This window comes from Mangifera indica, chromosome 18 (assembly GCF_011075055.1).
Source record: "Mangifera indica cultivar Alphonso chromosome 18, CATAS_Mindica_2.1, whole genome shotgun sequence".
NCBI classification, from domain to species: domain Eukaryota; kingdom Viridiplantae; phylum Streptophyta; class Magnoliopsida; order Sapindales; family Anacardiaceae; genus Mangifera; species Mangifera indica.
The window spans coordinates 59,929-73,419 of record NC_058154.1 but is presented as its reverse complement, the minus strand read 5'-3'; the positions used below and the strand labels follow the sequence as shown (position 1 = coordinate 73,419).

General features: G+C 34.3%; 1 protein-coding gene and 1 long non-coding RNA gene across 3 annotated transcripts; both read right to left on the bottom strand.

Annotated features, from left to right (window-relative positions):
• LOC123202205 lies at window positions 1-6,630 on the bottom strand. The gene is made up of 9 exons (XM_044618043.1): window positions 6,516-6,630; window positions 5,472-5,517; window positions 5,227-5,386; window positions 2,404-2,531; window positions 1,897-1,998; window positions 1,551-1,622; window positions 895-957; window positions 522-666; window positions 1-414 (listed from the first exon to the last, which is right to left on the bottom strand). Exons 1-8 carry the CDS (start codon window positions 6,614-6,616, stop codon window positions 544-546), a joined length of 795 nt encoding a protein of 264 aa, XP_044473978.1. The 5' UTR covers window positions 6,617-6,630; the 3' UTR covers window positions 1-414; window positions 522-543.
• A 621-nt stretch (window positions 6,631-7,251) lies between these two features.
• On the bottom strand, window positions 7,252-13,176 carry LOC123201880. 2 transcript variants are annotated; one of them, XR_006498883.1, is made up of 7 exons: window positions 12,842-13,176; window positions 11,800-11,859; window positions 11,397-11,546; window positions 11,250-11,306; window positions 9,149-11,055; window positions 8,841-9,061; window positions 7,252-7,785 (listed from the first exon to the last, which is right to left on the bottom strand). It is a non-coding gene; the product is annotated as an uncharacterized LOC123201880 (long non-coding RNA). The 2 variants fall into 2 exon arrangements; XR_006498882.1 differs by lacking the exon at window positions 7,252-7,785 and having other exon boundaries at window positions 8,147-9,061.
• Window positions 13,177-13,491: the final 315 nt, after the last annotated feature.

Sequence of the window (13,491 nt, the reverse complement as noted above, 5' to 3'; positions counted from 1 at the left end):
TGGATTCGCAAAAGATAATCCGCAATTCATTCATTAAAGTTAAACCAAAATTACAAAGGTTCATTACATTCAAAGATCACCCAACTCAATTAGAAAATATCAATGCTATAATAAACAAACTAAGTAATTTTCCCCTGCTTCCCTAGGCAATTCTAGAGGCTTAGTGCTCTCCCAAAATCATCTTCCTCTTTTTCTGAAATCTCAGATGCTGCTACTCCACGGTCTCCCTCTTTTTTTATATTGTTACCAATTGTCTTGCTTTCTGTTGGTGGTCCTGGCGCCTGCACGCATGCCCTCTGCTCCACTCTTGCACCGCCATGTGTCTCTGCATGAATTGATTTGTTGTTGAACCTGCTATTGCCACGTGTCCCACTCTCTTGTGCTCTCTTTTTCCGGTTGATATATACTCGAGACCTAACACGTGAAAATCATGTAGGCAGTAAGTAGGCAAACAAAATCTTCAATTCTAGCAGAAACAACAACAAAAGTGTGCCAAAGTTTAAGGAAGTCAGTATATTGACCAAAATTATGTAGTGTGAATCTTCAAGGTGTATATGGTTCCATCAATGACAAGCCACCACATCTTAGTTCAATCAAACCGTTCCACTCCTTTTCCAATTCAGAGATATTTGAGGCACCAAGAATGATAATGTTTTGACACTTGATCTACCAAACCAATTAAAAAGAAAAAATGTCAGCGGATAATTAGCAACTCAAGCTAGGAACCAAATAGATATGTGAGTGAATGAGAGACAATGCAACAAGGGGAGAGGATTGAGATAATGACGTTATTTGTTAGTTAATGCTTCAATATCATTCTATTATTAAATTGAACCTCTGATATTGTATATGAAGAAGCATTTTCATCATAATTAAAGCACCTGAAACACATACCAAAGGTATAGGCAGTTCTTCGTAATGTAATAGTTCAGTGACACCTTCGGGCAACAGAGCCATCTAAAGAGGAAACTCAAGAATAACATCAATTGAAGCTTCAGCAACTTGAACACTAGCATTTATGCCATCTGGAAATAAAATTAGATGCTGATGGATATTCCAGAAACACAGAACATCAGAAATGAGAAGTCATGAGCAACAGAAGGGAGAAATGTATGATTTTCCAGCAACTATACATAAACCACCTATACCCCTAACATGGGAGCATAAAACTCGCTCCAACAAAAATGCAAAGCTTTAACCAAGGCAAAAAACAGAAAGGCATTAGATATCTCTTGTACCAATCTTTTCCATTTTCCCGAAACAGGACAAATGTGTGACAGGGGTGGCCAGGATCTAGGGTCAAGTTATAATGAAGTAGGCTAGGATTTGAGTAGTTTTACAGTTCAATGTCTGTGTTATAAACAAAACAGACAAGCTAAGTCCCCAAAAAATCATGCCTATAATTGAAACAGTCAATCCATATTACTAATAGCTATTGGTTTCAAAACACTTATATTATTATATGAATTTCCCTACTCATTGCTAGCAAGATGCACCATTTTAGCAGATTATCACAATGCAGAAACAATCACTACTTGACATAAAATTACCTCATTTTTATCACCAGTGCAGTGTTCACCAATAAGATGCCTCAGATATTCTTCAAATTCCTCATTAGGCGCCTTGAATCAAAGACAATCAACCAAAATAGACTTAGTGCAACAAATCAACAACAAAACAAGCAGAGTCTTTTATCTTCTCACCGGCAGAATAAAGCAGTTAAAAGTTCCCTTCTAAAGAAGGCACAACATAAGTATGCAACAAGACCATTTTCATCAAAAGTATGGGAATTACTAATTGAGGTTCCCACCTTGTCTGCATTGCATAAGGCACTGCCGAACAATTTACCTACAAAAATTACTGCTTACTGAATGAATTTCATAAATAGAAACTCACATCATTCTGGACAACAGCAGTTTGTTTTACTTTCCAACCAATGCTATGTAGCATTTTACACAACAAAGGTCCCAATTGATCCTCAAAGGTGCCAAACCTGAGCTATGGAACGCATTAAAAATACCAGAAGCTTCAGCAATAGCAATTGATAGGGAGAAACTAGGGAGAGAAATGCAGGTTGTGACACACAACCATGCTCTATGCCAGACAAAGTATCAAAGCAGCTGAACAAACACATTGATTTCCTTTCAGCATTAGAGAAAATTTGAGAACTGAGATAAAGCATACACTGTAAAAAACCAACTTTTACATGCTAAAAGCATTTTCCACTCTGCAGACATCTCCAATGACACCAAGTAAAGCCAACTACGGACCTACAGAATCTCATCTCCAACAGCAATGGATAATGCTGTGAGCATGCTCTTCCTATGTGAATCAACATTGTCCATGCCATTTGCTATGGCTTGATGATTACCACAAACTGGTGGAGAAAACTTTTTGTTCTACCTGCTCACTCCAATCTTCCATCAGAAAGCCAATATGCAGGTTTAAATTTTGCTTTGCTACTGGATGAGTTTCTGACACACAGTAATGCATTTGGAACTGTGTCATATATGCTTCCAATTGAAGTATAACTGCAAAAATGAATATATTAATCACAATTAAAATTGTTGAAAATGACGAAGTAGAAACTTAGTTGATCCATACAAGCATGTCATAAAAATTGCTGGGGGACTAAGTAAACCTCATGAGTCATGGCCTGAACTTAGGAAAGTGAGAAACAAATTTCAAATTTCGAGCAATAGAGGAATCTCCTTACCCTTGATCATAAAGACTGCAATAAGGCACCTTGCAAGTTAAAATGAAGGCCCACACACCTCTGTCAAAGTAACATTGAATCATCATAACAACCATGCATAGAGATAGCTAATAACAATGACAATAATGCTAATGCACCACAAATATGCCAATCTAAGCATGCCCAATTAAGTTAAACTCTTAATTCATCAATTTTTTTCTGAAGTCAAGTAATGAATGTTTTTTCCAATATAAATTAAATTTACACAAAAATGATACCATGAAGCTTTCCTTTAGCTGCTTGAAATACAAATTTTATGTTTTCTAGCTAGTGAGTTGGCAACTAGTGGTATATTCACATTTTCTAAATGAATAAATCCTATGAAATAATAGCATTCATTAACAAACATATGGAACAACCTTTTTGTGTTTCTCAACAGACTAACAGGAGTAACTATCTAGAAAAAGAAAATGAAATTATCAACCATCAGCTACTTGATTTGAACTTATGATAGTCATTAGATCATTCAGCAGCCATGGCAACCAAAAGAGCTTATAGTTGACCAAGACACCTGTATGGCCAATCCAATATAGGATTCACTCTCATGAAAGCTGGCCATCCAGGTGAACTTGGCGAGAACTGTTCTTGGCCTAGTTGCAAGTTTAAAAAAGATATATAAAATATTTTACAAACCATAGAAGATTATTTAAAAAATATAATCGTTTTTCATAATTGAAAATAGATCTAATTGGTTTAGCCTTTAGTAAAGCCTCCAAACCAGACTTGAAACCTGAGCGAATGATATCCAGTTGCAAACCATATCTGCTCAAATAAGAAAATCAGTAAGCTACTAGATGCTTTCCAAACAATAGGCTCCAAAGAGAAATACCTTATTCTTGCTTAAATTTATTTTAGAGATGTGCACAGTTGGTGCATATCCATCAAGGCAATGCAACAATTCACAAACTCAAATCTGGAAATTAATGTTCATATGACACAACAGCACTTTGTCTTCCAATTTAACCAATCAAATGACCTCCAAAACATTCAAAGTATAGATCATTGGAAAGGGTATTCAAAGAGCTTTCTAATGGTATATTATAACAATCACAACTCAACCAACAAGACATTCAAAACTTGTTTCAAAGTTTGATGACAAAATCTGAAAATGGCAAAATCACACACTGTGAACAGTATCTGGGCATACAACACACATTTACACTTTGGATTTCAAGGGTAACAAGAAAGTTAACCAAGGCATAAAAGAAATTTCCACCAACCTTGGGGTCTTCCACCATCAATTCTTCCTCCAAGATGAATTGGATAAAGGAAAAAACAACTAAAGAAAAGCTACAAAACTTTACTTGAATATTTTATTATCAAAGAAGTCTAGCCTTTACAAGTGAAAATCCACTTTCATATACAAGAGCAAGTGGTGGCAAAAATTGGGCATTAATTTGACATAGAAGCTTTTCCCTTCATTTAAGCTTAACCATTCATTCAATACTAAGGCCATACTATATTAATTAAATAAAACAACAAAAGGGAACAACTTTTCCCTAAAAGGTGGAACTATGTCCACCAACTAAAGTTACTTGCGTCCCTTTTAGTTGCAATCCAACTAAATGGGCTTCATGGCATCTTGGGCTTCATGGCATCTTGGGCTTCATGGCATCTTGGGCTCCATTTAAGTGATGGAGGGCTGCCTCATTTACTTGGGCTTCAAGTGGGCTTGTAGTTGGCTTCTTGGACTCATTTAAGTTTCCATTTCATTAAGGTCTTGGATGCAAGTAATGAGATTGCACCCAAAAATAAAGTTGGGCCAAGATGGAAAAAGCAATGAATCTTTGGGCTTGCATAGAGCTAATTCTTCATTCTCAATGGTGGCTTTAGCCAAATAGAGATTTGATAAAGACTTGGAAGCTAGGGTTGGAGAGGTAGCCGAAAATACATCAACAGTCTTGTTTGGTACAGTTTAAGAGTTTTTTCAAACTAAACAGGAAAAAATGATTTGGAAAATTTTCAAAACTAAATCAAATTATTTTAGATTTCAAATTAAACCAAACCAAACTAAAAAAATACGGTTTGGTCTAGTTTGAATTATGGTTTAAACCTATTAAAATTATTTACTTCTAAATATATATTATTTAATAAAATTAATAAAATTATAATTTTCTAGAATATAATATAAACATGTAAAATAAATTTGAAATATATATACAATATACATGTAAAGAAAATGCAAAATAAATATGAAAAAAAAGTTGTACACCTAATTGCTTCTTAAAAAATTATGTCAAATATATATATAAAATCAAATATAGTTTACGGTTTAGTTCGGTTTGCAAATCGCCCGAACAACAACCCAAATTGTAAATTGTTTTTAAAAAATTTATTAACCCAAACTAAGTCATTTTACAAATCAAACCGTTATTTTTAAGCGGTTCAATCCGGTTTTATGGTTTGAAATGAATTATGTACACCCCTAATTTATTTTTTTTTTCAGGGGGTTAGGGGGAAGAGATTCTCTTACACTTTCGTTGTATCATAGGTAAATGAATTAATTTCAGGGAAAGCAGAAGAACTCTCAAAATAAATTGTCCCAACTGGAAAGTAATTGAGACTCCCATTAGAACAACTCTGTTCCCCTTTATGCAGAAACCAGCCAGGCCTAAGTAGATGCAACAGAACCTAAACAATAACAGGTCCCTGTCACTATCACTGAAACAAAGAAACCTAAGGTCATGATTAAAAAAAGTTGCATATTTGAACTTACAGTTGAATCCTTTCCTCCATTGAAGCTGAGGGCAACCTCTGCAATGCTGTTGAGGTGGTTCATTCAGTACTCGTCAAGAATCAGTAAACTCATTCAATACCAGGGGATAATCACAAACAATGATTAACATCATGCAGTACAGAGAACACAAAAAATTTTCTAGCACTCGACATTCACATTTATTTCCTCATTTGGCGAAAAACAAAACAGGCATGATTGAGCAATACAAACTTGAAAAATGAACAAATAGGAAGATCATATCATTGCTAAATTATATTTTCAGAAGAATTAACAGTTAAATTGTAAACGCAGATTTAAATACTTCATTTTGCAGTAATCCAAGGATTTAAAAGGCTTCACGCAGCCAATGAGATCAATAAACTGATTCAGAAAAGATATTAGGGATGTCCCAGGCATAAGTAATTTAATCAAAGTTCATAATTTTCCTGCAATTGATGGAAATAAAAGATTTTTTTCATTACATTAAAGGGAGAATTGTTGACTGGCCCGAAGCTGGTGGCTGTTTTTTCGCTAAATATGGTTATTGAAAGAATAATCCTGCCTCTTCAGGATCATTTGAATAATGGGCGGTTAACAAAGAAATATCCGCAAAGTGCAAACTCCGGAAAAAAGGAGTAATGAGAACTTGAATATATAAAAGAATCATAAGACCCCACTACAATATAGAATCGAAGACATGATTGTTAACAATTTGTATAGATGGCAGGAGTGTAATGTTTGCAAGGTAAGTTTTGAGCCTATAAGCGATCCCAATTTGCCTACTGACCATTAGAATTTAAGTTTAAAGCGAAAAACAAATTATTTCTTGAATGTGAATCTATATCAAGAGAACCTTTTGGGACCAACAGGCGACATTGCTTTGCTCAAAATCCAAACCAACAAATCAAGATAATCAGAATTCCATATTCAATTCTATAGCTCTATCTTCATCAAAATGAAGGCTCAAATCCAAAGACTTTTACATTAAATTTATGAATAATAAAAAAATGGAACAAAATAAAGAAACAAAAATGAAAAACTCACGAGTACAAAGCAAGAACTCTTCGTATAACATATATGGCGTTGTTGTACTTGATCTTGAGCCTCCGGTCATCTCTTTCTTTGATTGCTTTATCGATCTCCATAGGCCTTAATACACCAATATCTCACAAATCAAGATTCAACACCAAATCAAAACCAAATGGAATTTCTTAAATTAAAAAAAGCTCACTCTTTTGCCAAAAACTATCCGAATCTTTCTGCAAAGATCAGATTTTTGATCAAATTAAGTAAATGGGTTGTCTTAAATTGATAAGATTGCTGACTCTCGTGGACTCAGAACTTCAGGAATAGGAAACCGCAACGAAACATGAAATAAATGTTAAAAATAGGTTTTTTGAATACAAATTTTGGATAATTTCTCCGTCGAAATTAAAAAAATGGTTTTGGAATTTAACAGAAGATGTGGTACTTATGCCACAAGTTGTTTATTCTACGAGAAGATTATTTATTTATTCATTTTTATGCAAAAATGGTAGAAAATAAATCGTAACAATAAGTGAAATGATGGCAATCACATATAGGAAAATAAATGGTAAATTGAAGATACTAATATTTGTTTCATATGTAATTAGCCTTGTGTTTGTAACTTTAATTAAAATTGAAAAAAAATAATGAAATGCAGAAGAAAATTGACCTTCAATAATAGCAGTTTAAAAGAAAATAAAAACAAAACAAACAATTTAAACAAATGCACTTTATTTAATCAAACTCTTGATACTTAAAAATGGTCAGTCGCCAAAGAACAGGCTATTCCACTGTATTGAATACTGAAGAAAATATTTACCAAAAATTCATACAAAAAGCAAGTTCCATTTTTGAAATGGTGGATCCTACAAATTTCTGAAAGGAGCTTAAAGGCTGAGTAACAGCCAGCACAAATCCGAAGAATCCTTTAATTCTTATAGTTTCTTCCGGACTGGAATTTATCAACCCAAATGATAATGCTAATTTCTCACTGTGATAAGAAACTAGTGTTTCCTTCTCTTCCTCATCTCCATCAAACGCCAATTGTGTTGTTATTGGGGCATGACATGCAGTTTTCAATTTCATAGTCATGTCTTTGAGCATCAACTTAATCTCCTTTACTTCGCCAGAAAACTCAATATAACTCCACCTAGATGGCTTATGAATGCCTTTGTTGTCCATCAGTTTCCTCACTTTTGTGGCTTCTTCCTATGATTGTATTGGCAAGCAAATCATATAATAAACATAGTGAGCTCCATGATTAGGCTCCAGTTCAAGGAGTTCATGCCTGCTTGGCCGAAATTCAAAAACCCACATTTTTCCTGTCTTTAGCAACGTACTAGAATCAACATTACGCAAATTCTTAATAAATAAAGCATGAATTCGCTTCACAATCCTAGGATCATTCAACAAGCACAGAACAAAGCGATATTAGTAAATGTATCAGGCTGGATATCGAAGTTTTTTTCTCTCTCTATATAGCCACAAAGCAGCACAAGGTTGCTCAACTTGAGCATACCCATTATCATGGTGTTATTATATGACACGATCTCTAAAAGGACCTTATCAAAAACTTTCCGGGCATGGTTCGTACACCCCCAAGATTGAGTAAAAAATGATGCAACGCATCCCTTATAAAGAGAACCAACTGGAAGCCAAACATATTTATATGACAATGAATCTAAAAATCCCGAGTACGGGCTTGGGAGACTGGCACAAGATTTAAGACATTATGGGAATGTAAGCAATAAAAAATCCTGTGTTCGGGCTTGAGAGACCCGCACAAGAGTTGAGATATTTTGGGAATGTGAAGTTATTTGGGGATACAATTCCTCTAGAAAGCAGTACATATAGACGACGAGTGATTGATAAGGCGAATCAATATGAGAGTAGCCTCTGATCATAGTGCTCCAGATATATATAATCGGCTTAACAAACTGTGAAAGATGTATTGAGAGTGAAGAAGACCATCTTTGGAACCCCACAAGGCAAAATTGGAGATAGTCTGCTGATGGTGCCATTGACAATAATTTGAGCATGAATAGCGCTTGTTTGAGAGATTTGTAGGACTCTAAAAGAAATAGTGATGAGCTTCCCACATTAAGCCCTTTCAGAATTTCAAGAGATGCAATCAAATACTCCACTTTTAAGATAACTGACTCTGGGGTTCTTGATCTACTACTCACAGCAGGTTTAGCTACCATTGATTGGAGCCCATTACATCGTCCATCACATTTAAGCTCAACCTCAAAAACTTATCTTGGGAGATTTAATTCAATTTAAACCCTGAACCTTATAAACCAGATTAAAGTATCCGTCATTATGTGTGTAAAATAGTCTTACCTGAGCCTTCAATGAAATGACATTCCAAGATATGCTGATTCTCTACACGTCACTGTGATCTACATTATACGTTTTTAATCAACTTTCAGGATTTAGTTTCTGTACAACCTATGTCGTTTTGTCAATCTGCACAAACATAACTGTGCAATCACCTCAGAAAACTTTAGCTAATCATAAAGGCCTTCTTCATGCCAGATGTCAACTAAGAAATCCACCATCTCCTGCAGTTACACCAGATGAAATTACGTAAATATCAACATTTTCCTAAAAGTGAAAACTCAGAAGGTGCTACCCTAATGAAAACTTACTGCTAGTGAGATTGGCCGTTGAAAAGGTTCATTAGAACAAAGCAGGTCCTCGTAAGTTGTGGTCCAGCTGCAAACGAAGATTCAACAATTATTTTCATTAGGAAGCAGAGTGTATGCCCTTTACAATTATATAAAGGCCAAAATACTTATTCCCACCCAAGGTTTGTTGTAAACCCAAACTAGTATCCGCTAACTTTTGAAAACCTAAACTTTCACTCATGGGCTGTTAAAATTAGCTGAAACAGTTAATTCTAAGATTAAACTTAAAAAAAATCACATTTTCCCTCTAAGGTTTTTTTTTCTTTTCTCCCTCCCCTTCTCCGGCGCTGTCTTTGGTCGGATTCTCTCTCCTTCCCCTATTTTGGCTTCTCTCTCTCTTTTCTTCCCCTTCTCAACATCGGAAATTGCAGATCTTTAGAATCTCTTGCTTTGCCTAGAGATGAACGTTGTCTTTGGACGAAGACAACCTTTTCTTCGTCCAAAGATGAAGACAAGGCTATCTTTGGAGATGAAATTTGTCTCTGGATGAAGCAAGAGATTTGTCTCTTGCTTCATCTAGAGATCTATGATTTTTTGGCGTTCAGAAAGGGTAGAAAAGGAAGAGAGAAGCCAAAATAGTGGAAGAAAATGGGAGAGAGAGAGAATCCGGCCAGAGAAGGGAAGAGACAAAAGAAAGAAACTCTAAAGAAGAAAATGTGATTTTTCAAAGATTTATTCTGGAAGAAAATTATTAATTTTTTAAACCTAAAATAAAAATGGATAATGTGTTATATTGTTAATATATTACTAGTTAAATGACAATTTTATCTCTAAAATTAATTGTTTTAGTTAATTTTAACAGTCTATAGGTAGAAATTTGGGTTTTCCAAAGTTAGCAGGTACTAGTTTAGGTTTACAACAAACCTTGGGTGGGAATAAGTCTTTTGGCCTTATATAAATCACTAGTTGGTCATTGTACAGATTCCCATTCCCTAGCATATGATTCCAACCACAGTGAAAAATTTTGCATGACAAAACAAGATAAAAGAAGGGCTTCATGCAATCCCCAGTCCAAACTAAGTTTTGGCAAACATTTAGATTAAACACTATTTTACCAATGAAAAATTATCAGTGTCAGTGATGAATAATTGTCAAGCTAAAAACAATTTCACATGCTGTATCTTAATAATTTCTACATCATATATTTCCTCCATTGAAATAATCTTTGTTTTATTTTCTTTTTCCCCAATGCTTAGGAGTGGTTTATTAAGAAAATGTAGAAGCAGTCTATCCATCTATCCCTAGACAAATACAAAGCAGCCAACTTAACTCTGACATAAACTCCCCTGAAACAACTGTACTCCTCAGATCAGATCAAGAATAAAAACTGTCGATGTAAAAAATATTAAGAATAATTCAAAGAGCAAACCTTAAAGTTGAGGATGAAAAGAATAATAAGATTGATATAGTCATTTCAAGAACATTCTTTTCACATTAGATATTAAGGAATGTACATTAAAAAAATGTTTCTCATATCTGGTGCTAACATGCAGATGACAGAAAAGCAAATAAAAAACTCAACCACTAATACAATTCAGTGATCCAATCCTATGATACACAGATGCAATTGTTGAAGCAACCAAAGTTAATATTCAATGAGTGATAATAAGATGTGATTCCTAAGATCTGGATCAGATTACATCCACTTGTATTATACAAATTTAAGGTACCAGCAAATAAACTAAAGAAACCAAAAATAATGTTGGAAAAACAATTCTTAGCTATTTACTGAATGTATGCATGCCAGCAGCATCAAAAAGAACAAGCTATATATTACATGCCTCATAACTGGCTCTCTAGGTAATCTCTTTGACTTTTGAGACTTAACACCACCCACTGCTTCCTCCTCTCATGCCAAGCTATCTCAGCTGAATAGCATGATCATCCAAATCAATTCAATGAATAATATATCACCAAAAAATTAAAAAAAAAGCTAAAATGCTGATGGTATCATTATTTAATCAGGATACTTATTAAAATACTGTTAAGTGAAATCATTACGCACAAAGAAAAGTTAAGCACAGTAAGAAAGTTAAATAATGTTAAAGCCTATTCTGTTAACCTGATTTAAACACTGGCTAGAGTCTTATAAAGCATTGATGGCTAGCCTCTGGTATCACTGAAAAAGAAGTACTCAGTAGCAAATGTCCACTCACAAGAAAGAGATACGCCATTGAGGGCAATCTTCACTTTTTAGAAAGCAACCTACCATGATTTAAAAAGACCACTTTCTCAGTTGAACTGTCTTTGCTAGCATCATTGGGAACCTCCGAACTCTGACTTTCATGGGAATGAGAATTACTGCTGTTGGTTTCCATTATCTTCAGAATGAACAAAAATCACTTTCTAAACTACAGTTCTGTACAAAAGCAGTATAGAGGGAGAGCCCATCTGAGAGTCAATTTATAAACCAACCAAGAAAAAACTATCGCATCTGATAAGGCAATAAAAAGAGTATCTCATGCAATCTAATCAAACATGTTCACTTAAGAAAGCTATAATTGGAGATTGAACATCATTATTTCCCAAGCTTAAAATATTGATAGCCTCAAACTCATCATTTACTCATGATATCAACAACAAAATATTCAATATTTGCAGCATCTTATTACCTTGATCAAGGCTGAATCTGTGGAAGTGTCCCGCAGTCACATGTTCTGAGACATAATTCCCTGAAAAATAAACCCACTTATATGATCAATTTTTCCAAACTACAGAAAATTTGGGGTGTCTTCCATCATCAACAGCGTGAAGATCATTGGATTGAACTCATCTGCAACATCCTAAGAGCCTAAGTGTACCAATCCATGGTTAACTAAAGTTTTTGATGTAATTCCGCACCAACTGGCACCACGTATTCTTCATAGAAGAATCCCATACCTTTATTAAAACATATAATCTAATTAAAACATGACCTAAAATTTCTGAACTGCCAATAAAATTTGCTGGCTGCATAGTGCATTGCCTTAATATCAGCAACAAACCAACATTCCATATTTTTTAAATTAAATAAACATATCACTTTCTCCATTCTGTGGTGTCTGAAATCCATCAAAGCAATTAAAATTATGTCCTCCTTAATGATCCGAAACTCCTAAACAATTGTTTGCATATCCTTTTGCTAAATTCACCAACAAAAACATGCCACACTAATAAAAGCAAGACAAAATAGTATCATAACAAACTCACCATCATCAACAAATTTCAATAAAGTTATACAACATATATCAAGGTCACTTATGATATAACTATTTATTCTATGCAAAGGCCCTTTATGTATTAGCTCATTTTCTTCTGCAAAACGTCAAATTAAGTTCCAGTGCATACTTCTAAATATCTGTTAACACCTAATTGCCACAGAAATCACTGTTCAAATGTTAAAGATTCCAAGTTTATTTTATCTTAGGTATGACCACTTAAACTGCAGCTGTGCGGCTAGGCCCAATACGTTAACTTAAATTATTGAATAAAATTTTGTTCAACCCCAACCGCTAACAAATAATAAACAACCAAATACAGAAATCTAACGATGTCAAAAGCGTTACCAGAATATGTTAAATATCATAATTATAAAAATTTCTCTAAAACGAAAATCCATTTGGAAAAATCTAAACTTTTAAATTAGAAGGAAAGAAGAAGAGCAAAAGACTCTACCTTTGGCTTGAACTTTGAGATGAGGGAAGAAGACGTAAAGGATTTGCGGTACAAAGACGAATGAAACAAGTGAACAAGATAGAGTAGTGTATTCAAGTATATTAAAAAGAGTTTAAAGATTTCTTTTTGAAGATTCCAGAAATTGGAAAAAGGCTAAAAGGATAAAGTCAGAGTGGTAGTGCAAAAAGAAATGAAGACTCTCGAGGGAAAGATCTCGAATGTTCAGCAGGAATTTAATGATCAGAAACGAGAGTAAACTTAACAAAAATTAGTTCGTGTGTGAGCGCGGTCCATCGCGTAAACCCCTCCCCAATTACTATGTCAAAATTTTAAATAATTCTATAAGTTTATGAATATTTGTCTAATTTTTTAATATTTTGTTTTGTTTTAATATATAAAACTTTTTTTTTAATTAAAAGAATATATTTAATAAACATTATGTGAATTATCATAATGTTGTCAAATTTTCTTTTAAGTGAACTTTGCCAGAAGAACCTCTCATACAGGGCCAAGAGTATAGACCTGCAAGGGTAAGAACAGTCTCCGAACTTGATGATGTGCGGTTGAACTAGTAAAATAAGAACTAATTTGTCCATTGGCAACAATTGCAGAGGAGTTAAGAACGTCCACTGCATCCAGCAGCATGATGG

Excerpts from the sequence above, each read along its gene's own strand:
- LOC123202205 (XM_044618043.1), bottom strand. The coding sequence starts at position 6,616 with ATGGAGATCGATAAAGCAATCAAAGAAAGAGATGACCGGAGGCTCAAG. Across the intron at positions 5,387-5,471 it reads ATGGAGGAAAGGATTCAACT|GTTCTGTTGCATCTACTTAG; the intron begins GTAAGTTCAAAT and ends GTTATTGTTTAG. Across the intron at positions 1,623-1,896 it reads CTGCTGTTGTCCAGAATGAT|GCGCCTAATGAGGAATTTGA; the intron begins GTGAGTTTCTAT and ends CTTTGATTCAAG.